Genomic DNA, 25,051 nt, shown 5'->3' on the forward strand with positions numbered 1-25,051 from the left:
ATTGGAAGCGCATCAACAACAAAAATGTGGCACTTGGATACATCAATATACGGACGGTGAGCATTATGCAATATATAAGTTATTTCTTCTGTCACTGTATAAACTTGCTGCCTAGCCTACACTACTTTTAGGCATAACATGCAGATTGTTCTTCTGGGACCAAAAAATCTACACTCCCCGTTGGATTACTATTTTTACAGTTTTTATAGGAAAAAAATATGCTGTAATAATTTGATGCATGCAAGATTTGAAAAATGTGTTCACAAAAACGTAAAAAAATTTTCACAGAAAATCACAATCCAAACAAGGAAAATGCAATTCTAATCCTACCCCAAAAGGATGATGGTCAAGATAAATGTTACAAGTACCATTATGAGTAATTCTCAGAGAGTATTCCGGGTGCAATTGGCAAACCAGTAAGAGACGCTAACTATTATTACCAATTTCGGATTCAACCCTACGTTTACTCGCAAGAAGAAATAACTAGAAGACGAGAAAAGTCAACCGAACTGCCTGCAGTGCTTTAGGAGAGACAATTTTACAAGCAAAATGTGCATGAAACATTTTTAACCGAATCAATTAGCGAAAACTTTCTACATTTGAGCTGATCCTAAGATCTTTTGTCGTATGAGATCTTCAATTAGCGAAACAGATCCAAAGCGAACGGTAATGAGAAGCAAATCCTCTGAATCACCACTTCTATATAATACTACCAGTTTTAAATTCCTTCCAAATTCACAGCTAGACTTTTTGTTTTGCATACCACGGGAATGCCTGTTCAAACAAAAGGGAACTGAACAATATTTAAAAACAAAAAAAAAAAAGAGGAAAAATACTTGAGCTAAAGAGCTTCAAGTTTCAGCAAAGCCAACTGCCATTCACACACAAAAAATATCATACAAAATCTTGTGCTTGTCAAACTTTAACTAAAAGTGACAAGGCAGACCAAATCTCAAACAATGGCATTAGCAGCACTAGCAATCCTGGGCCACAGATCAGCACACTCCTTCCCTATCGGACCAGTAATAGCAGACCCTAAAGAAGACAATAGTTAGCATGTAAGACATGAGAACAAAGAGCAAAAAAAATAAAATAAAATAAAAAATAAGAAGAAGAAGTTTGAAACATCGAAAAAGAATATAAAATGAAATGCAAGAATGAATTTTGATAATTATGAGAGCTTCTAATAAGCAAATCTTGCTGGTCCACGATGACATTTAAGTGGAAATTAATAAGGAAATTAGCTAACACTTGCTATTACCGTCCATTGCTTGGTCAAGTGCAACAAGATTCAAAATACTTGTATTTAAGCATGCATTCGCACATAATCACCATGGTTTGAGCAAATTGTATACCTTTCATTTCACCTTTAGGATTCACAATGACACCCGCATTATCTGCATAAAGACAAACATTAACTCAGGTATCAAACATTGATCAAATGAAAAAAGATATCCCAAATCCCTGCGCATGATCCCCAAGCAAACAACAGACAATATGAATACTAGTCCAAGTATTAACATAAAACAAGGGAATGCAAAGAAAAGCAACTATGAGCTCATGCGCTCCCCGTGGAGGTAATTCTATAAAGGTCATTCCCAAAACATGAAAAAACCCAGTGGAGGTAAATCTATAAAGGTCATTCCTAGAACACCAAAAAAAAAAGAAGAAGAAGAACATGTCAACTATAAGCTTCTACTTAAGTTGCAATCAATGGTATAAATAAGACTTGGTGGATAATGATGATAATATATGTATCATGCAGCCCTTAACCTTGAGAAACATTTGAGGGCAATTCACACTTATGCTATTTGCAACTATTTTTTCAAAAAAATAAAATTTTCAAAAATATGTAGAACCAATTCAGAGTTGATTATGCATTGGTTAGCAGTTTTCAATAACACACCCCAGATAAATTGTCTGCATTGCTATGCGTATTTCAGGCAGAAGATTACACAAGCACACATCTGAAATGTTATTGTAGATTGACATTGTAATTTAACAAATTATATGTAGAAGCTCTTGCTAAAAATGTAGGGCTCCAATGGAGCAGATTTGAGCTTTAAAAAGCTATATCATATCTGCAACGAGGGGCGCCTTTGCTTTTCCAGACGTGTAACTGTATCAACCACAGAACATGAAGGTGGATACCTGACTAATGTCTGGTGTTATCTAGTTACCAGCTATTAGTAAAGAGATGGAAAAACCACTATACACAGGTACATAAACATGTAAAATAGATAGCTGAACTGACAAAATGTTCTCAGGTGTAAATCTCTGAACATGATAACTATGATAAGCAAGTAGTCGGATGAACCCAAATATCATGGGTATTGATCACAAACAAAGACCATAATAATACAATGATAATGCTTCAACCCAAATAGATCCATAAACCATCTTCAGCCAAAACAAAGAAGCAACAGATATGGAACGGATGCCAGGTAGCAGGACCCTCCTGAGACAAAAGGCTAATGAATACTTGCATAGACACATCTGACTAATTTGTTTATCTACAAAGATGCAATACTGCTGTGTATTGCATTTAGGGCCCATATGGAGCAGATGTATGCTTAAGAGGTTTTAATACATCCGTAACGATAGGCACACTCCCTTTTCCAGACTTGTAACTGTATTAACCACTAAATGTATGTTAATACCTGACTAAGACTGGGAAGGTCATCCAAGTACAATAGGAGATTCAGCATCCAAACAAAATAAATGTAAAAACACACTTTATCCATCCCACTACAATGAATGAAAATTCTGGTTAACTATTAGACCATTGCATGTTATAACCTGTCATTTATTGCAGCTATCCATCTAAGAGCTGGAAGATATGAACAATCTGTGAGTAGCGGTAATACTTAACCATCTATGAGAAGAAATGTATCGAATTGCGAAAAGTGAGATCTCATAAGGAAAATCCCACTCGATATAAATTCGACAATATCATTTCATTTGGCTGGACTAAGGAAGCATCATATCTTGTTACATTCATAGGCTACAAACGTAACATGGCATATGATGCATCAAGACAAACCCTAGCCAGCGAAAGCTAGTTTTGGCAAATCTCCTTCTAAGCCTAAATTAAAACAAGTTTTCCCCAGTCAACGTCCTTAAGAGTTAATTTAAAACCATAGTCTGCAAGACACATTATTAGCTGGACTTTAAACAATCAACACAAGTCTCCCAAGTACCACCTAACAGCAAAGAAGACCCCCGCAGAAAGAGATAGCCATAAAAAAGAGAAGCTCAAAAAAGCACAAGACAAGTAAGTAAACAACTCTCCGAAGTACACCCCAGAGCTAAACAAATAGTCATAAACATACAACTCTCTCAAGCAGCACCGAAGGACTAAGCCAAAAGAATTTTGTGAAAATGGGAAGCAAAAAAGAGATTCAAATAATGTGATAGAAATGTATCAACCTTGACAGAGCATGGTTCAATATGATTAAAACCCACTCGATCTTATGACTGACATTCATTTTACTGTAGCTGGTCTCAGGAAGCATCACGTCATGTGCACATAACACTCAAATGTTCTTGAGAAATCCACACATCAAGATGCTGCTTAGCCAGCCATCACTTCTGCACACCAAGTAATGACTTACCTAAGAACATCTCCTTTCCTCTCATGACTTGCGTTGTCTCAGTACAATCAGATGAGTACTTTCAAATTAAAAAATTAAAGAAAAAATCAAATTCCAGCAGTGTTGTAAAACAATCCTATACAAACAACCAAGACCAAACAATATATTCTTTAAAGCCCAACGACAAATGATTGAAACAATTATCCTAGATACACTTATGCCTTAAATAGACCGAGAGCTGACAAAGAAGGCTCTTTTGACAAGTCAATATCCACTGAACCGCTAATGACACAAAAAACACCCAAAACATCAAAAACATAGTAATTAATCAATGACCCAACTAACAGACAATGCATATCATTCCTGAAATCTAACATCTAACTCAACTTATGCGACATCAGCAAATGAACAAAAAAGGAGAAACCCAGAATCTTTACGAATAATGCAAAGGGTAAAAGAAATGACCTTCAAAATACATATAAACCCCGTCCTTTCGGCGCCATGGTTTCCTCTGCCTCACGATGACAGCTGGCATAACCTTCTTTCTCAAATCAGGCTTCCCCTTTTTCACAGTAGCCATCACCATATCTCCAACACAAGCCGACGGCAGCCGATTGAGCCGGCCCTTAATCCCTTTCACCGATATAATGTAAAGATTCTTAGCTCCTGTGTTGTCGGCGCAGTTCACCGTCGCCGCCACCGGTAAACCCAGTGACATCCGGAACTTGTTCCCCGCCGACCCACCTCGCCCTAACCACAAAACATTAAACCAAATACAAAATTAAAAAAAAACAAAATTTTGACGAAAAAGAAAGGGAAAATGGAAGGGATGGAGCAATTGAATGTACCTCGCTTCGACATTGTTGTCAAGTTTTTCGAGTCTGGACGAATAACGGTTCTTCTTCGGTGCCCAGGTATATATGCATATATATAGAGAGATGCCTGCAGCTGTTGTAGAGCAGGGAGTAAATTAGGGTTTTAAGGGTCTTAGATAGCATTTCACGCTTTTCTTTCCAGGGCTCCGTAAAGCACACCAGAAAGCGTGGTACACAGGTTTGCTAATTGCTATATCAATGAAATTTGGGCTGGAGACCGTTTTGAGCTTCCCTCCTTAAGCCCAAAACCAGATTGGGCTACAACTTCAGTGCTGAGCCCAAAGCTCATGATTTTTTGGTGTTGAAACTTGAAAGAACTACTTTTATTCTTTCTTTTTTGAGAGAGATGTCACGTATTCTTTTTGTTTGGGTTCCTTTCTCAAAGTGTCACTTGTTCACATAGTTGATTGATAAGTGAAAAAGGGAAAAATGATAATTTTTTGAGTGGCTCTTTGAGTTTCTGCTCGTGTTATCTTGATTTCTCATGCTTAAGAAAAAACAAAATTTTAAGGCCCATCAGGTTCTTAAATCTCAATTCTGAAGCTTTGCATTCTCCAACTTTCTTTTTCTTTGATGTGTTCGGCATCTATGGAATGGTTTCGGAGGAGGATATCTCTTGAAACGCACTCTTCTGTCCTGCAAGGGTGAAATCCAGTGATTCCTTTGAGATTAGAGTACAAAGATCCAGCAACTTTTGCTTAGGTTTCATGTGCTTCAATAGCATGATGACTAAGGCAACAATGGCGTTAAAATGAATCTGGTTTCATGGGCATATGAATTTGGAAAAAATCCAAGTTGCATAAGTTCTGAAACAAGAAAATTTTGAGAAAGGAAAACCACTACTAACAGGTCATGCATTTAAGGGACAAAATGAAAACCAGACTGACATGGCCAAGCCTATGGCCTCAGGCTCCTCAGACATCTTTCTAAAAGAAGAATCCATGAGAACAGCAGTGAATGTGTAACATCATGAATTGGTTCAGATGTTTAATGTGGTAGAACATATTTGAAAAGAAGTGGTGAGATCTAAACCATCTCTTGAAAAGGAGTAGCTATGATTTTTGGTTCAGTATCTAAACAAATAATAGTGCCTTCGCATCAAACTCGATAGAGAATCAATGGGAGAATCAATGGAAGCTATAAAGTACAAGCTTCAGCTTACAGAGAAAATTTCTACAGTTATGTAGTATGCCCTTTGTACAAGTTGTAATACTTACTGGTCCACAATGTGTGTAGAACATCTATAAAAGTAAAACTACTAAAACATCTATGCCTCGATAGCTTGTTTGGATCTTATGTTTAAGCATGAAAACACACACACATTTAGGATACAAAATCCAACTAAGAAGCTAAGATCTGCATGTAATAATGGAGATCAAACACCTAGACTTCTTTAGACGCTTTATCTGATTTAGATATTAATAATCAACTTCAAATCCATCTACGTTTCTCTAGCTTTGATATCTAGAAGTCAGCAAAACTGGTTGCTTAAATCAGCAAAATGCTTAGTACAAGCTGACAAGAATACCAGAAAGAACAGAGCTGAATCATGGAACACAAGCCAAATGAAGCATGTACAAAGATCAGAATAGTGGAAGCAGGGCAAGTATAAATAGGAATCTCGGAGCCTGAACCTGTAATTTGTTTAGTTGTTATGGATTGGAAGTTGAACATTTTGTCTCAACTACACTTTGAAATTCAAAAACAGTAAAGAAAGAGACACTTCGAACTTCTAGGTAATACAAGCAGAGAATTTTATGTGAATGCATACAGTAAATTGAAAATAAGCAGAGAAAAATGACTGACAATCAAAGAAAGTGCAACTTCTAAAGAACTATGCACAAAATTCTGGAACAGCAGCGTACCTCGAATGTAGGTAGATTAAATAAGAAATATATTGGATGATTAGTTGCCATAATAATGACACTGATCAAGACCAGTAAAGATATATTATAAGAGATCTAGCCATGTTTAAGTTACATTTTAAGTGATGGTAATTACCACGTGATAATGTTGAAGTACAGTGGTCAGAATATGAAGCTTTTGCACGCTTATATTAACTCCAGACCTATACCTTGCCAAATTCCATGTAGATACAAGAAAACAGTCATCTAAACTGTCCACCTCATTATATTCAAGATGATTACCTAAAATAAGAATAAGATCATAAAACTAACGAAAAATTAATCAAATTACATAAATTAAGCTGTAAAACACAATCTTAAAACAAATTCACCTCAACAGCAATTAGTTCCCTGTGCTTTTCACAAATGAAGTATTATGGCATCAAACCACAGAATGAAACAAAGAAAACTCAATGAACACACACACATACACACACACACACACCCCCCCCCCCAAAAAAAAAAAAAAAAAGAGCCCACAACTAAACACAAAACTAAACAAGATAAAAGAACCATCTAGAGACCTTTCAGTTCAAGAATCCTAAATCCAAGTAAAATCTCTTTCCATAGTACTAAGCTGATATACTTCATCAAGAAAAAGAAGCAACATTGCCTAAAAAAGACGCAGCAAAAGCACAAAGAGAGGCAATCTTGGATACTGGAAAGCACCACAAAAACATATCATGGAGGCAAACAACTGAAATTTAAAGAAGAAGGAGATCAGAAAACTGACCCTCATTATACTCCATTCCCTGGTAAACAGGAACTTCACACCATTGCAAACAATAACTACTGATTGAGAAAAGCTTCAGTCGAGAGAGTGAGAGAATGAGGGGTCCTTGAGCTTAGAATCTTAGCAGGGAGTAGAATCAAGTCCTTAGTATAGTATGTACTCAATGTTCGAAGCTACAAATTCAATTAACACTATGTAGGTAGAAAAAAATTTAAAAAAAAATTGCTATGTAGTAGAAAAAAATAAAAAATAAAACTCAGCAGCGCTTGGTCTCCGTGGAATAAATTGCCGAGAGAGAGAGAGCAAAATTTACTAGTGTGAAATATAATTGCTAAACAACGTAGAAAAAGGCCTACTGCCATTAGATGATGAATTCTGAAAATCGAAGACTCATCATGGTCAGCGCCAGCCTCGTGGCATTTGTAGGTTTCTCCGGCTATAGAGAGAGAAGCAAACGAATTTACAATAGTACAATACACTTGCTGAACAACATACAATAGGCACTAATGTGACTGGCTGATAGATCCCAATAAACTGAAGTCTCCTCCTACCCAGCTCCAGCCTCAGTTAGAAAGATCAGTGCCGCAGCTTACCTCTTTAACAAAACATTTCTCCATAAAATGGCTAATGCATAATCAAAGGCCCTTAAATCTTTTCAAAATTAAGATTAGACTTACAATATCTCCAATGGATGGATAACATGGAAGCAACCTCTGCATGCAACAACAGGAAGAATATGAACCATGTCTCTTTCCTTCCCAAAAATTAATGGGCATTATTCTTCAGCAACAAACACGGTCAGTGTTCTTTGGGATGCAGTAAGATCACCTCTCATGGCTTTCCCTGGTTGTAGTAGGAAAGAATGCCATAGTACATTTGCATAAAACCAAATGCTAATGTCAAAATAGAGGAAATAATAAACATCCATTTTAGCGGCTTTCGCCACTGCCAGGGTCGATTTCCTACTATTTCTCTTTTAATAGAGTGCATATTGCCAGATGAAACCAAGACATCCAAAGTTCCTAGAAGTCCTAGTAAGTCTGTTGACTGTCCTTGAACAACTTCTTCAGACTCAAGGACTTCCCTATCTTGTGTTGTATGAATCAGCTCACGAATAAACTTAAAGAAAGTAATTACCTCAGGTTCAACCCCTTGAGGTTCCTGAGCTATCTCATACTTTAAAAGACACCTTAATAAGAGCCCTGTGTGTCTGTCAACCCTCAATACAGGCAAGTATAAAACAGCCCCAAAAGCATTGGACTCATAACGCATCCCTCTAATCCCCAAATCTCCTTCTAGCTTTCGTATTTTAACACCATGTTTACATAACTTGGTCGCGGTACCAATGTCCCCTATGTCATCATCCTTTTTTGCAACACCTATGTTTGAGCGACCTTCTGGACCAAGCATGATGGATTGTAGGCAATGGATTAAGTCCATTGGTTTTGAATTCTGATCAACAATCAAGAACTTGTGTAAGGTCCTTTTTCCCAATTCCAGTGGCTGCTTACATTTAAGTGTTTGTTTAAGTACTTTAAAGAAACTAAGATCCATAAGTTTCTCAAGCACTATGAAAGGGATTTGATTTCCAACAAAGAACATGGACTCTAGCCACATGCCCATGTATTCAGTGACGCATCCTGTGCCAAAAACAAGATCGTTCTCCGGGAACTTTAGTTTTGCACCAAGAATTGAGAATGACAACAGGAGAAAAAAGCAGCCGTCTACTACCATTATCTCTTGGACCACATCCGATGTCAAACCATCCAGCACATCATCAGCATAAGCAGCCCTTACTTGGGTTTCCATATCTCCTATTGCACCCATTATTGCTGATCGCAAACATTGCGAGTTGCATAGTACATGGACAAGAGCTTTCTCTTTAATACCCTCCTGAAATTTATCATAATTTGCCCTGTAGTTTGGACCAAGTACCCAAAGCTTTCCAAATTTTTTACCATGATAGTCTGGGTTATATACCAGAACCTTGCGCTGAGCTGCTGATGCTGGCTGAGCAATGTTCTGGTTTGGACTAGGGAGGCTTTGCATTGGGGTGCAATGATTAACTCAAAATCTATGAATCAAAAAAATATAAACTTTTACCTGCAGTCATAATGATCAACCACATGTAAGTACCTGTGAGATTATATATTACCATCAAGCAATGAATTTAAAAAGTAAAGCAACCAAACTAGAGTATATTTTAGACTTTGAAAAGTAAATGAAATCACAGAAATACAAATTTACACTCATTTTGGTTGGTAAGGACTTTCATCAAATAGAAACTTTAGAAGTCACGAACTCTCAGAGGAGGTTAAAAGAACCAAAACCACAGTAAATTTGACATAGACGAGGTCAACAAAAGGACTAACAAAGGTTAATTCCAACGATAAAAAGGTTCCTGATTAGTTTCAAGTAAAATCTTCACTATCAATCAGTATTTGTAGTCCGATCCACACGATTACAGCTCAAGCTTTGTGAACAAGCAATGAAGATTATATTACAGTCAAGCCCACAAAAATTACAGCAGAGTAAGCTGCCAAGAGAATCGCATTGGTTAACTCCAAACAATGGGGGATCTACAATGATATTCCATTTGGTCAACTAAAGGGAAATTAGAGACAGTAAATAGTAGTGAATAATCAACAAAATAATCAACAAATAACAAAGTCAGATGATGCTTGATCATTCATCATCAATAGAGATCCATTGATGCTTACCGAAAAGGGACGATCTGTCTTAGATTATGAGAAGATTCCCACCAAAGAAATAATCCAGCAATAACAGCTTAAATGTGCGAAAGCTAAGATGAAATGAGGTACGTCTTTTTCTATTCTGAGAAAGAACGAGGATACTGCCAGGCAAATGCTTTGATCACTTTTCTACGTACTTTTACTGCTGCCCCCGTCCCGAACCAGCGTTTTCAGGCCATGGCACCGGTCCGATTCCATAGTAAAGACGGAAGCCGGTTGAACCGGCCATTTCCGGTTTTCAAATTAGCTCTAAGTCTGTTTTTTTTTTTTAATAGGTATTGAAAAATTACAAGATTCTTTGCCGGTGGCAATAATCGATCCGCGGTTCTGCGCTGCGGAAGCGAAACATATCAGCCAACGCACCAACGCTTTGTGCGACCTCAATAACTAGAAGAGCGGGAACATACAAAATCTACGCATCGCATAAAATAGCAAGCCATGTAGTAGCAAGTGATGACAGACAAAGGGTTTGTTTGGCAAATGAGTTTTTGTCCAAGTTTGTCTCCTCCATTTTTTTAATAACTTTAACTATAATAATTTCAAAAAAAATTTTAAACTATACACTTCAAAATATCTGAAACACACCAAAAAGATTTTTCTTCCTCCTTTCTTCCTCTTCCTCCCCCATATCAACCCACCACCACCTTTGGCGCTGATCACCTCTTTCGCCGCCAACGCCAAACGCCGACCATCTCTTCCAGCGCGGGTGTCGACAAAGGTAAGTTTTTTTTTTCCTATTCTCACTCTTCCTCTCCATCTCCTCCTCACCAATTGCCGACTGTCGGCGCCGATAATTGTAGATTTTTTTTTTCCTTTTTCCGCTCTCCTCCTCTCCCTTTCTCTCTCTTCCTCTCCTCCTCCCCTCCCATCTCCCTCTCTTCTCTCCTATTTCCGGCCACCTCCCTCCCCCTCCCCTTCCCCCCGGCAATCTGGCCGCACGACTAGATTTGACCACGTGACCAGATCTGGTCACGAGGCCAGATGGTGCCACCAAATTGAGTCAAGCGATCTGCGAAGGGGAGGGGAGGAGAAAAGGAAGGGAGGAGAGGGAAAGAAAGAAGAAGATAGGAAAAAGAAAAAAATAATAATACTGCAACTGCCAGCGCCTGTTGTCGGCGGAGGTTTGAGCGCCAGCGGCTGACAATTGGTGAGGTGAAGGAGAAGAAGCGGAGAGGAAAGAAAAGGAAAAAGAAAAGAAAAAGTTTTACAAATCTTACAAAATTTACTATAACTTTTACGGCTTGCCATCCTCTGTTCCCAGAACTACTCCTGTCCCTCTGTTCCCTTGTTACCATTGGCTGCCACGTGGATTCTTCCTTTTTGAAAGCAAGTGAGCCAAATTTGTAGAGTTAAAAATCATTTTTTGTCTTGCTAAACTGCAAAACCCCCTTTAATTACTTGGTTTAATTTATGCATTTTCTAAGTAGCCACCAGTACATTCTTCTCCATATTAGCCTCGTTGCTGGTAGGTCTAAACATATGTGCTTTTGCTAGCATGGAGAAGCGAGAAGATTTGTTAAGAAGAGAGCATCAATAGCCATCAACAACCAAGTATTCTTCTGAATTTTTCTTTGGTCTTTTTATGTTAGATTTTCAAATGAACTTAGAGATAATGGAAATTTTATTTTCGTACAAAAACGTAGCATTTGTCTGTAGAAATTTTAATGTGAAACGTAAAAAAATCTGATAGGGTGTTAATTTTGATTTCCCAATTATATGTATGGTAATATAGAAAATGTCTAAATGACTAAGTGAGCATACTTATCCATTGATGATGTACACAATACACATTGAATCTATTTAAGTTTTTAAGAACGAAGGCGGAAAAATTCGGCCATGATGTCAGTACAGAGGCATCCTAGTTTGCGAGGATGATGATGATTTACCCATTTCTATTATTCTGTGAGAAAGATAGAAAAGTCCGTAAAACATCATTTATAGTGAATTTTTAAACAAATACCCATAAAACTCATTTATCAAACCGAGCCAAAGTTTGAAGTGGTGATCTCTCACCCCACCAAAACTTAAAATTTTTTTGGGCTATTGGCCACCTCTTTTCTAATCAACCTCTTTAGTTAATGTGTTGATGGTTTCTTCCACCTTTTCTAGTTCAATATTTTGAAGCTTTCTTTTCTTTTCTTTTCTTTTCTTTCTTGAGTGCAAGTTGAGTTTTTTTTTTTTGGCACTTTATTTTCATTTGAAATTTTCTTTTCTTTGTTTTCAATATATTGCCTTTCTTTCTTTCTTTTTTTTGGTGGATGGATTGAAAGCTTCTTTTCTTGATTTGCGATTTCTTTTTTGTTTACTTGAGGTTTTCATTTCTTTTTTATGGTTGGAGAAAATTATAATCCATCAATGTGAAATTTTATTATTTTTGTGGTTGGAAAAAATTATAGTGTCAATGTGAAATTTCATGCGTCTACAATTTTTTTTAGGGGACTTAAAAGTTGTTTTTCTAATTTTGGGGAAGCTAATGATTTTTGCTAATGGTTGATTGAAGATACTATAGAAGTGGCTAATGATTGATGCTAATGGATGATAATGGATGGGTGATCACTCTTTTTATCTTATTGCTTTCTTTTTCTTTTTCCTTTCCCTTTTTCCCCGCACTTTTCCTGGTTTTTTCTCCTCACTTTTATTTTCTTCCAAAACTAGAAGAAAAAGATAAAAAGGAACAATAAGGCATGTCCCAATACATGTAGCAATGCCGGAACACCACGCCAATTGCAGCGAAATTCGTGGCCACATGACTACCGGCTAATTCCTTAAAATATACGTATAAAAAAAAATTATCCGTCAAATGCACGTCTGACTGAGGGGCTTTCTTATTCTATACGGGCTGTGCTGACTCAGCACGGCCGAATCACAAAAAAATCTATCCGGTCAACATCTAGTTTGGGCTGAGCATTTGTGTCAGCGGACGTGCTGACTGGGCACGTCCGCACCTGACACAAATAGGTTTGTGTCAGGTGCGGACGTGCCCAGTCAGCACGTCCGCTGACACAAAGGTCTCTCGGATAACATTTAAAAAAAAAAAGTTTTAGACTTTAGGATTTTTAGAGTTAGGGTACTTTAATTTGGTACTTTAATTTTCAAATTAACCTGATTAAACTAAATTTTAACCGTAATCCTAAATATACTTCATTTCATTAACATTTAAAATAAATACATTAACCTAACCTCATGATTCATGTCCCTAGATGCCTTTTCCACATGTATTATTATTAAATCATTATTAAATGCATAATAGTTGTTAATTAACGAACGATTCATGTATTCTAATAAACAGGAATTAATTATTATAATCACTTTGTGATTGTGATTGGCATACATAATAATACAACCAATTCGGATAATTATTTTTTCGAGACAACGTTTTTGCATCTATATTTTTATTATATTTTAACTACATTTTTAACTATATTTTGGATAATTATTTTAACTATACCTTGCACGCAACATATATGATATCTTACAAAAGTCCTACTACGTACATGAATTATTCATCTACATCAATATCAATCCAAAAATTTTTTTATTAATATTTGCAGATTACTTCATTTTTTTATGCAATCCAAAAATTTCTTATGTTTAGTTAATTAATATATTTTATGCATGTAAAAAAGCAATAATTTTAATTAGTTATTTCTAGTATTTCTATATGAATTATATTACATAGTAATTCGCCAAAAATTATACGATTAAACAATAAGTCGTAGTCGACAACACTATATCACTATATACACTAGTTAACTCTTTTTTAACACTTCAATATTGTAAAATTATAAATAAATTATCACACTTTACATTAACTATTAATTAATAAACTATAACAACAACACACAATGCAGAAAACAAGTTTAATTAATGTCATTTGATGACAGTATAATATAACATGTAAATACATAAATAATTAACATAATATAAATAATTAACATAATTATTTAACATGTTTAATTAACATAATATAAATAACTAACATAATTACTTAACATGTTTAATTAACATAATATAAATAATGTAATTAATAAATGCTGTAATAATAATTTAAATTACTAACCTGTATGAATCCGAAGCCAAACTGAAGGAACGAATGCAAGCAGAGGACGAGCTGCTATGATATACATGAGACAGAGAAAGCGAGAGATTGACGGACGTGCTGACAGGTTTGTGTCAGGTGCGGACGTGCCCAGTCAGCACGTCCGCTGACACAAATGCTCAGCCCAAAGTGGATGTTGACCGGGTAGATTTTTTGTGATTCGGCCGTGCTGACTCAGCACGGCCCGTATAGAATAAGAAAGCCCTCAGTCAGACGTGCATTTGACGGATAATTTTTTTTTATACGTATATTTTAAGGAATTAGCCAAATTCTACCGTGGTAGTAATAACAAAATAGCAAATTATTTGGGTAGTCACCAAATTTTTCGAAAAAGTTGAGTTTTAACCAATCAATTATTAATAGCATATTTTTATTCATTGAATTATCAAAAGTATAAATTTTAGACCATTCCATTTGATTTCACTATTAACTCTCTCAGATCTAATTATTAATAGTATATCTTGTAAATCGTGTAGGCTCTTAAATTTGGTAGAATTAATGGTGGAATTAAACGGAATGACCCAAAATTTACATATTTGATCGTTTAATGGATAAAAATATATTATTAATAATTAAATGACCAAATTTTGACTATTCAAAAAGTTCAATGGCTATCCGATTATTTTGCTCAATAACAAAAATGGGCGATGACAAGCACGTCCTATGCAAATGATCACGGGATGGCGTGCCATGTGCAAAAACTACACCAACGCTCAAGGGGAGTGTACACAAATAGGTACATCCCTTGTCCAGGTATCATACACAGTGACTATTAAAAGCTAGTGATACAATAATGCCTTTTAGATAAAAATTTACTCTCTATAAATTGTCTACCGTTTGAATAAAAATTTAGCATCTATAGATTGTCCTTTTTTGTCTGAAATTTGAAGAAATTTAAGTCAAAGTTGTAGATATCAAATTATTTACCTATCTTTTTTCAACTGCAATTATATTAAAATAAAACTCACAAAACTAAAAATTACTAGAAGAATGCAAAAATAGTAATAAGCTCATGTAGAATTGCCAATGTATCTCGTTTCGAGAATCAAGTTAACCGTAGTTCAAATGCAAATGAATTATAATAAACTCAATTAGACTACTAGTACTAGGACGCATAAATCGCGCGATGCGTGGCAGCAGCTAAACAATGGTGGTGTTTGGATAGTGTGTTATTTGAAATATTATTTGAAATATTCAAATTTGACTTTTGTGAATAATGAAACTTCCAAATAATCGTTTGGACAGCGAAATATGACATGAAATAATTGTTTGGACAGCGAAATATGACATGAAATAATTGTTTGGATAACTACAACTTTTATTTATCTTTTTTTAAACAAAGGTATTACAAGAGTCCACCATTATGACATAGATGTTAGACATTGAAGTTCCTCTGACACGATTCTCAGTACACTAAGTCTGGTGATACACCTTTATTCCATCTACGATGGCAGCAGTTGATAAAAGATGTATGTGATACTTTGACTACTATTGAAGCTCGTCATCTATCGCCTGCGGCGTCCTTGGGCTGCATACATTTGGTCCGCCATTGCATCGCGTGTTGCTTTCCATGTTTCTATCTCTGCCCGAAAAGCGTTTGGAGTCTGCATATGCACCCTTTCGCCGAAGTCGGATTGCACCTCTAATTGAATATTTTCATTCTCAAACCTTTGGAAATGGGCATCTCCGGGTTGGAACATTCTCAAAAAATTATGTAGCCCACAGCATGCAATTACCACACTAATCTGTGTGGTCATATAAAAATTGGGTACTGGGCCCTTGAGGAATTTGAATCTTGTTTTCAATACTCCAAACGTACGCTCTATAACATTTCTAAGACTCGAATGTCGGGTGTTAAACAACCGCTTGGCTGGATCTCGTTGCTGAACATTCTTGTAGGGTGGTAAGAAACCCGGAGTGTTTCTGTATGCTGCATCTACCAAGTAGTACTTCCCTATAGTTCTCAAAACATGCAAGGGAGCAAGGATGCAGAATTAGTAGCATGACTTTGTGTATATTTACGTGTGTGAAATGCCAAGTAGTTATTAATTTTGTACCTGCCGGCGGAATTGGAAAATCTGATGGCGGCATCAACGCAGATTCTAACACCCGTGCATCGTGGGCACTGCCTTCCCATCCAGCGTATACGTAGTTGAATCGCATGTCAAAATCGCAGACTGCCAGGACATTTTGTGAGTGTATCCCATGTCGATTGGTATATGCCATCTGCTCTCTATTTGGCTGGCAAGCCGGAATATGTGTGCCATCTAGAGCTCCAACAGCACCCTGTCAAGAATGAATAATCGTCTAGAAATGGTTAAGTCCTCTAGGAGAGCAAATTCGTGAGGCTGTATGCTTGTAGACTAAATTATAGGATATTACCTGGAACCATGGATAAAAGTGTCTTGAGTTTGCAATTCTTGGGTGAACATTATCGTGGTCATACGGTCTTATTATTGTGGCGGCAAATCTGCACAGGCCCTTGAGCACTTTGTGTACGTTTCGATTAATTGTCTCCGTTGACCGGTTGAATCGTTCCGCTAGCACGCGCTGAGTATGCTTATGACTTACCATGACTAGAGTCATCGCTAAGGCTTCCTCTATCTCAACCCTTTGTTGATAGGATCGAGATACATAACCGTTATTCTGGAGTATTTCACATAAACGAAGAAAATTGTCAACTGTGATACGCATGTTTTCCATACTTCGTCGGTAATGCCCATTGATCACCTGTTCAACCCACTGCCGTCCGGTTAGAGAGCCGTCGTGGTGAGGTATTTTATCCCTAGCTCGGTCACGATGCAGCATCATTAATTCTGCTGCCAAAACCAACATTGTCTCATCCCTTTCATCTTTTTCAGCTATTTGTTTTCTCCGTCCTCTGGCCGTCCTCCTATTGTTGGCCGCCATAGTACAAATGCCTCTAAAGATAAAGAGAGTAACTATAAACTGCTAAATAAGAATCAATTATTTTTGACAGACAATGAGCAAGGGAAACGATTACCTTCAAGTACTCGGTGGGTGAAAGGTATCTTTATGCTTATGAAAAACACGTTCGTCTGGGACGCCAATAGAAAGAAGCTAGAGTTTTGTGACAACTGCACGACTCCACCCATAAGGAGAACTACATATAAGGCGCAATCAGAATACGAGCAAAGCTATGCACCGGCAAATTCACATGCAAAAATGAACTCATTTTCAAAAAGGCTACAATCTTTTTCGAAAGGCTGCCATCTTTTTGAAAAGCCTGATAATCTATTATCGGCTCCTGTACAATGTGTAGAAAAATAATTCGGTGGACACAATTATCGGGTCCGCAGATAAGAAGAGAACCAGAGTAATAGCCCGTGAACCCTTTCTATTGCATGGAGTAGAGCAAGTTGTACGATCCTCCGGAGACATACAGCACTGTGCTTAAGGCTTTGCCTCTCACTTCGCACTGTGGTTCAGCAGGTTCCTCCCTGAAGGCTATGTAGACTGCTAGGACAACTTGTCTTGATGCTGTCCAATCTTACTTTTTTGATCTAATGCTCATTCTGTTCAATTCACCTTACCTCACCTGACTTTTTCATATTACCACACCCCCTTTTGAGTTCTCTTTTTCAACAAATTTCTTCATTCCAGTGATGCCCGGCTGTACAACTTGAGACTTTCCCTGAAGGCTGCATGAGTACTGTAGCAGGTACAAAGTACTTAAGCACATTTGTTAAAAGAGAACAAAGTAAATGATTGATTACGGTGTGGATTAGTTTTATTGTAATGTACATTTTACTGCCTTGCGAATAAATTTTAACTTGCCTCCACAAAAAGGGAAAAATAGATCAAAATCAAAGATCCTAAGTTGAAATGTGCCATTTGTGAAGTTCTTCTTACTTTATGCTATGGTTGTTCAGCCCACCATTTGTGAGTTAGTTTTTATGCTATGGTTGTTCAAGGACTTGACCTCGGACCTCTGTCAATTCTTGCACGTTTCTTATGAGCATAGTCCAGCCTTGCTGAACGGTGTTCTGCACTTTTGCAGGTTTCTTGTCAGCGTAGTTCAGTCTTGCTCAATTGAAAAACTACCGTGTTTCGATGTCGAAGTTCCCCAAAACTACTTCAGCTCTTGGAGAGGAAGGTACAACGAGTATCGAAGCGAATTGAATGTGGCACTGCAAAAGGATGATGAATCTAGGAATGATGCTGCTGATGACGTAATCAAGAAATACAAGCGGGTCAGTTTTCATCTTTGTAGTTTATTTACATTTGTGGTAAAGAGAAAAATTACTTGGTTGAAAGAACTATGCGATTGCAGTTACTGTACGAAATAGCAGAGCTTGAAGAAAGTAAGAAGGATGTGCAGGAGATCCATAAGGAGGCACTTGCATTATATCAAGTAACCTATGACTATGCCATAAGCACAAAAGACGCAGGAAAATGTGGGTTTGCCTGGAAAGCCGCAGGTTCTGCTCTCTTGAACTATTTTGCTACTAGCAGAAGCGAATGACTCGTACCAGTTTCACCGTCTGCTCTGCGAGAACTGTTTTCTTAGCCTCTTTTGGTCTTTTAAGCACTGACCCAACTAGGAGTGTAGTAAAATGTTAAAGAGACCTACTGATATCATGCCCCGAGTACATCTCTATACAGCTCATCCCTGAGCAAAGTATTGCACGGAGCCTTCAGAAGTTCGTATGTATTTTTGTTGTGGCCTCATCTTCCCTAAGCAACTAGTTGTTTGTTGTTGTGTGAGTGTAAATTTCTGAGCTCCTATAGCCTTGTTGGTAAATATCTGTGGGGATTGATTGAAACAAAATGTGGTCACCGTCCTTTTAACTAAGGCCTGGCCATCTACCTATGTAAGGCCTGTGTTCCAACTCAACTAAGGCCTGTGTTCCAACTCAACAAGTCAGTTCGGCTTGACACCTTTTTGTGCTTTTACAAGAATCTAAAAATCAAGAGGACAAAGGCTCCATAAAGTAGTGTACAACTAATTTTTAGTTTCTCATTTGTGTATTTCACCCAACAATAAGTATCCTTATAAACATGCTGGAGTAAATCATCCAAGGCAAAATTGCTGGAAAAGCCATATACGAAGGCTGCAACTTCCTGTCCGCAACAAAAAACTCTACAAGTGAGCTATGAAAGTTAAGCCAACAATGAGAGCTATGAAAGTAACAACAGATTTGGCCAACAATATGAGCGCTAAAAAAATGAGAGCCCTGAAAGTAACAACAAAAAAAGATGAGAGCTAAAAACTTCTGCAAAACTGAGCTATGAAAGCTACAGCCAGCAAACAAATGCCTACAATTATTCCTGTCCGCAACTCCAAGAATGCATATACGATCGCTATGACAATTCAGGCCAACAATCAATTTTTCATATGTTCACCAACCTCATATGGTAAATAGCCATTATGCAATATAAGTAACAATTAAGAACTAGCAACAAAATCTCACACACCAAAAATGAAAAAAACTAATTTCGAGCAAACTCATTTTACACATACAGTATAACAATAGATTTGTAAACAGGAAAACAACTCAAGCTTATAGTTCTTAGCGGGTACAGGCAAGTCCCGAAGGCTGGAAAAAAAAATGGACTCCACCAAACTGGAAAAAAGGGAGCAACTCCACACGCATCACTCCAAACTCTTATTCAAACCACAGCCAACTAAGACCTGGGATATATTTACCCCCCTATAACACAACCTTTGCCGGTGTGAGATAGCAGAAACGGATTTGAGACGGCAACTCTTCTGTTGTGCTGGAATAGGCTACTTCAAATTATGCTTCACCTTTCTTCCTCATATGCCTTGCGACATATGCATATCTTCCAGCAGCGTCATAGCGCATGAAGATAATCCGTTGGCCTAAATTTTCATCTTCGGCGAGATACGAGTCTATTTCTACCTTCCAATCAACGGGGATATCCATGGCTGAGACGATGTCTTGACAATTTTCGACTTTGTACTTCTCATCTCTGTCTATACGATCCTTTCGATCAGTTCTCGCCACGTCTGTGAAGTTGCCGATCCTGCTTAAGGCGTCTTCAAGTCTGTCCGCAGATGATCGGGTAGATTTTGTGCCTCTGGAACCCTCTCGCTCGCCGGAGTTACCTAAACTGCTTGCTGGTCGCTTCCCACTACTGCCTCCCGGAATAGGGGACACGTAGTACACGTCCTCCCCTTCCCAAGGGGAGGTGGCCGAAGGCGGGTGCGACGACACTGAGGCTTTGGCCTTGCCTTTCCGACTCCTTTTAGAGGTGGTTTGCTCGTTTCCGAGTTGCTCAAGGGAAATTTCTGGCTGGCTAGCAGACTGTGCTCGTGTCCCTATAGCCGTTTCCCCAATCATGATAGGAGTGAATCGCTCGTATAAGCCGCAACTAAAGGGCTTAGAAAAGTCCTCATACTCGCTGTTGGACTGTTGGTTAAAAGACACAAGGGATAAGTGATTTGTCACGTTTCTAGCTTCTATATATGCATAAGCAAACTGGTCAGATTCGACTCACAATAAATGACAAAACTAACCGAAATGAGATCGGCCCAATGGTCCTTGTCAGCAGTGAAATGCTGGGTGTCCTCTTCCCATCCGATGCCAGTTGCAGCCTTGTTGCTGAGCCCCCGAAGCTGGCAAAAAAGTTGCCATTTCTTCTTGAACCGGTAGAATCTAGATTGGCACTGCGCAGCACTGACTTCATCTCCATGGTTTTCACGCAAATGCTCGGCTATCTGACCATAATTCCATTCAAGTGATTTACGCTTGTCCCATTTTTTTGACAGCTTGAAGGCGATGTACGCATCAATGAAGTGCTCATCCATTTCAGGAGTCCACTCGAACTTACCTCCCATCGCCTATTGTAAAATTGCAAGTGCAAGTTAGTAGGCCTGCAAATATACATGATAGTAAATATTTTGAGGTGAGGCAAATGTATACCATACGGCTTGCTTCAAAGTTACTGATGCACTCTTCAATATCGTTGGAGTCAGTGGATGATTGGACTGTGCAATTGGAGGTGCAGCTGATGGGAGGAGCTAAAGACAGAAAACATGCAGAAAACTGACGTGAGTCACATAATCACATAATGCAGTACTGTATTCAGGGCCAGGAAAAACTTAAGTCTGCCTTACACTGACTATTACACTGCTGCTGTGAGTTGAGGGGCATCTCTATCAGTCTCCGTCATGGCCTTAGTTAAAACGTAGGGAAAAATTTTGGAAGCCAACTGTCAAATGAAACGTTTAAACTTGTTCTGGGTTAATGCACGCTGATTTGTTAACTCTACAAGGACAACAAATAACCGAAATATAAGAACTGCCATGTGGAGCATAACTGCCAGCATAACAACGCAGCTTTTTTCCCCCAACTCATACAAGTCTCTGGACAAGTACTAAAGTGGAAACATATTCGGCTACAAACGAATTTGTACATACAAACAAATTTCATGAGATAGGAATAGTTGAAGTATCTCTATAATTCGAAAATGTGTCGAATAAGCACAGATATTTAGCGCATATATAGCCCCAAATTTTTCAAGTTGGCCAAAACAAGCTGCACAACAAGGCCACATTCAAACAAGAGAGCAAATCCCTAAAAATTGGTCCTACGGAAATTCATGGCAACTGGGAAGATGTTTCTCAAATTAATTGTGACAACGGTGGCCATTTTCGTATTTCCCCTAAAATCGAAGGCCGGCCACACAGAAACCTCTCTCCAATTTCGAGTCAAAATTGGTGGTTTTAAGCACAAACAGGTATAAACGGAAATCAGGTGCAGCTTCAGGATTTCAAGAGAATAACGAGAAAGAAAGAACTAAGCCATATAGACATGGTTGTCCACTTCAAGCAGTCAAAAAGCTGGGTTTAATTTGTTCACATAAGTTTCAACCCTTTTGATGGTACCTGACACAAGCTCCCGGATCGGATCGGGTTTGCACTTCCAAGATGGGGGTGGAACTGCGCCGCTACTAATTGTCGGGAGAGCCTTAGCTGCTATGTGGCGGGTTAAAGGATAAAAAGAAATCAGGTGGTTAAGGAGCTGCTGCAGTTGTGCTTGAGGAAGTGGGAATAATTTGAGATGAGATCGGCTTCAGATCGCACAGTGCTCTTTGAGTAAATGTTCAGTTGCAAGTGCAAGAGACCGACAGTAAATGGCGTAGATGGGTAAAGTAATGGAGGACCCCAACGGCTAAAAAATCTGATTCTGAAACATGGGTGCCACGCGTCGTAGTGCATGGTGACCCTGCACATGAAAGGACCCAGCCCTTGCTGACAAGGCTAACTACAAAATAAAATGTGGAATGCTGAATTGTGGAAAATATTCCGTCAGTCCAAACACCAACTCCACAAAATATTTCATGTCCACACAGATAATTCAGTCCAAACATGGCCAATATTTGAAGATCATTGTAGTAAAGCATTGTGAATCTAATACAAACGTTATAAATCAAAAGCATAATGAAGTAATAAAAGCCTAATCCCTGAAGCAACTTTTTTCACTAGCATGTATTTTTCTTAAATCAAGGTCAGATAAAAGGCTTTGCTCAATCATTTGAAGATCAGTCTATCCCAACCGTAATCCAAATATTGTACTATTCATAAATAAAAAATAAATTGAACAGGTATAACCAATGCTCTAGAAAAAAGGGGGAAAAAAGTACCTGCTGCTCGATGGTGGCATAACGTGGAATAACCCATCTTTCTTTCTGGGATTGCTGCTGCTACTAATACAGCTATTGGGATTGTCACATTCAACCCTACAATAGTAAAGTTTAAATACTCAATTTATAAAATCACCAATAATAAATAAAAGGGCAATAAATGAAGATGATCAGATGGTCCATACAAATTTATAAAAATAAGTAGATCCTAGTTCAAAATAATGAAAAGAATACCCTAAGAAATAAAAGAAAAAAAAAGAATGGCTTTTTGTTTTCTTTTCTTTTTCAGGAAAATTCAGAAAAAAAAACCCTATGAAATGAAATAATTAGGAAAAAAAAAGTAGAGAAAATCACGCATATCTCACTCTAATACTTTAGCTTGAAGACCTGGAGTAAGATAACGGCCATCTAAACATCAGACATCAAAATGGACACGGCAGGGTATGGTGCTCTGATCCCTGTCAGGTTTGAATAGGGATGGCAACGGGGCGGGGTTGGGGCGGGGGACCCCTCCCCCGTCCCCCGCCCCGTTGCCTATTAGTTCCCCCCGTCCCCCGCCCCGTCCCCCGCCTCCTGCTCCCCCGTCCTGCCCCGCCCCCGCCCCGCCTTCCCCCGCTTCCCCCCGCGGGGGCACCCGCGGAGTTAATAAAATTTTATTATATAATTTTATTATAATTAAATTTTAATAAATAATCAAGTACTAAAATATCAACACATCACCAAATTATTATTCATTGTAATTTTACAATTGAAACTCATAAAAACAATCAAACAGAAGTTATTTGAATACAATCCAATATGATGAAATAAATATAACTAAAATAGTCAAATTTTCACTTTTAGTACAAATGCAATCACTAATTCATCATTGTGTTTGTGCTTTTTTTTGAGAAAAAAGTGTTATTCTATTAAGTGTAATTAGAAATTTAGTATAAATGTATTAGTAAATTTAGTATAACTAATTAATAAATTCTATTAGTAGACATGTATAATTATTCATATAATTGATAATATCAATTATATTACATAAACTAATATACATTATATAATACATCTAACTAATAATATCATTATCATAAGTTTATAACTAATTAACTTACATATAATATATAGTCATTTTTATATATATTTATATATATACATTTTTTTTTGTTTTGCGGGTGGCGGGGCGGGGGATGGGGCGGGGGTATACTCCCCCGCCCCCCGCCCCGTTTCTAAGCGGGGGGAAAAAATTCCCCCCCGCCCCCGCCCCACCCCCCGCCCCAACCCTCGCCCCGTGAGCCCCCCGCGGGCACCCGCCCCCATTGCCATCCCTAGGTTTGAAGCTTTTCTTTCAGATCATCTATAAGAGCGCAAAAAAAAAGGAGGACTGATTGTTTAAAAATAAAAATAAAAAACAGAAATGAAAGTAAAGAGACAAATTTAAGAAGTTACCGACGTTGGCTAGGCTATGTTAGTTATGTAGCTCTAAAAATGTGTAGTGTTTGAAACTCCGCACTTGGACCGTTTGAACAGAGAAATAATAGCTCAGATCCATCTGCAACAAAAGGAAAAGAAAAAAGAGTGGAGGACAAGATAGAAGAGAAGAGAAGACAGATATAGGAGAAAGGAAAGAAATATAAGAGAATGAAGAAGGAAGGAGAGATCGAACGTTCTGGAGAGAAGCAAACGAAGTAGAAGTGACGGAGCTTCTAAGAAGAGAGAACCCTAGCAGGCTTATCAAGTACTGTGAAGCCGACCTGCATGTTGCATGAAGAAAATAATGTTAAAAAATACGAGAGGCTAACTTGCTTCATCGACGACCAAAGATTGTGGTTGGATTCCTTTCACTAGTCATGCAAGGCTTATGTGAGGATGAGGATGACGAAAACATTTGAGAACCCCTCTTCACACTTAGTTTGGTATTCTAATAAATGAGAAATATAAGGTCTAGGACTGCTCAACACTATAGTTATTAAATCTGATCCAGTTTGATGGTTCAATTAGTTAATTCAATGAACTAGCAATTAGCTAGGCTGGATCTCTAATTTTATGGACCCAGTAGCTCAACCTAGTGAATCGACCTATTAATTGGGTTGGGTCTCTAATTTGATAGATAAGTAATTTGATTGAATACTAGATTCGTTGACTTGTCAATGAATCAGTGGTTAAATAGGATTGAATCGAGAACCTCGATAATTTTGTAAAGAATCGAGTAGCATTAATTTTTTGTAGGAAAATTTTTTTTGCAAATAATCGGGTAGCATTAGTTTTTGTGGGAAAAATTTTAGTAAGGTGTTGGTGTGGTTTGAACATGGGACCTTATACATGTATGAATAGTACACTGTACATTTACAGTTAAACCACCAACATTCATGTTAACTAAATAATCCTTTTTACATTATATAAACTTTTTAGTCAATTCTTTCTTTATTCTATTCTATTTCTGTAAAACAAATTTATTTGGAATCTTTTCATAAA

General features: G+C 37.8%; 3 protein-coding genes across 5 annotated transcripts; all 3 read right to left on the minus strand.

Moving 5' to 3' along the window:
- Nucleotides 1-670: 670 nt before the first annotated feature.
- LOC113734331 (large ribosomal subunit protein uL14) lies at nt 671-4,625 on the minus strand. Its single transcript, XM_027260836.2, has 4 exons — nt 4,442-4,625; nt 4,059-4,343; nt 1,356-1,397; nt 671-1,035 (listed from the first exon to the last, which is right to left on the minus strand). Exons 1-4 carry the CDS (start codon nt 4,452-4,454, stop codon nt 953-955), a joined length of 423 nt encoding a protein of 140 aa, XP_027116637.1. The 5' UTR covers nt 4,455-4,625; the 3' UTR covers nt 671-952.
- A 2,600-nt stretch (nt 4,626-7,225) lies between these two features.
- LOC113734330 (uncharacterized) lies at nt 7,226-11,421 on the minus strand. Of its 2 annotated transcripts, none has more exons than XM_027260835.2 (2): nt 9,826-11,421; nt 7,226-9,241 (listed from the first exon to the last, which is right to left on the minus strand). In XM_027260835.2, exon 2 carries the CDS (start codon nt 9,152-9,154, stop codon nt 7,937-7,939), a length of 1,218 nt encoding a protein of 405 aa, XP_027116636.1. In that variant the 5' UTR covers nt 9,155-9,241; nt 9,826-11,421; the 3' UTR covers nt 7,226-7,936. The 2 variants fall into 2 exon arrangements, with proteins under 2 accessions (XP_027116636.1, XP_027116635.1); XM_027260834.2 differs by having other exon boundaries at nt 7,226-9,208; nt 9,826-11,420.
- Nucleotides 11,422-19,402: 7,981 nt separating this feature from the next.
- Nucleotides 19,403-22,049, minus strand: LOC140037593 (uncharacterized). Of its 2 annotated transcripts, XM_072082022.1 has the most exons (5): nt 21,834-22,049; nt 21,063-21,157; nt 20,869-20,966; nt 20,463-20,786; nt 19,403-20,355 (listed from the first exon to the last, which is right to left on the minus strand). In XM_072082022.1, the coding sequence occupies exons 2-5, from the start codon at nt 21,097-21,099 to the stop codon at nt 19,720-19,722; spliced, it is 1,095 nt and encodes a 364-aa protein (XP_071938123.1). In that variant the 5' UTR covers nt 21,100-21,157; nt 21,834-22,049; the 3' UTR covers nt 19,403-19,719. The 2 variants fall into 2 exon arrangements, with proteins under 2 accessions (XP_071938123.1, XP_071938122.1); XM_072082021.1 differs by lacking the exon at nt 21,834-22,049 and having other exon boundaries at nt 21,063-21,213.
- Nucleotides 22,050-25,051: the final 3,002 nt, after the last annotated feature.

This window comes from Coffea arabica, chromosome 3c (assembly GCF_036785885.1).
Source record: "Coffea arabica cultivar ET-39 chromosome 3c, Coffea Arabica ET-39 HiFi, whole genome shotgun sequence".
Lineage (NCBI taxonomy): Eukaryota > Viridiplantae > Streptophyta > Magnoliopsida > Gentianales > Rubiaceae > Coffea > Coffea arabica.

Bases quoted from the DNA above. Each gene is read 5' to 3' on its own strand.
- LOC140037593 (XM_072082022.1), bottom strand. From the start codon at position 21,099: ATGCCCCTCAACTCACAGCAGCAGTGTAATAGTCAGT. The intron at 20,787-20,868 runs GTATACATTTGC...ATTTTACAATAG, and splicing joins ACTTTGAAGCAAGCCGTATG to GCGATGGGAGGTAAGTTCGA. The intron at 20,356-20,462 runs GTTAGTTTTGTC...TTTAACCAACAG, and splicing joins ATTGGGCCGATCTCATTTCG to TCCAACAGCGAGTATGAGGA.
- LOC113734330 (XM_027260835.2), bottom strand. From the start codon at position 9,154: ATGCAAAGCCTCCCTAGTCCAAACCAGAACATTGCTCAGCCAGCATCA.
- LOC113734331 (XM_027260836.2), bottom strand. The intron at 1,398-4,058 runs GTCATTTCTTTT...GTCTTTATGCAG, and splicing joins GGTTTATATGTATTTTGAAG to ATAATGCGGGTGTCATTGTG. The intron at 1,036-1,355 runs GTATACAATTTG...TGTCTTCTTTAG, and splicing joins TCCTAAAGGTGAAATGAAAG to GGTCTGCTATTACTGGTCCG.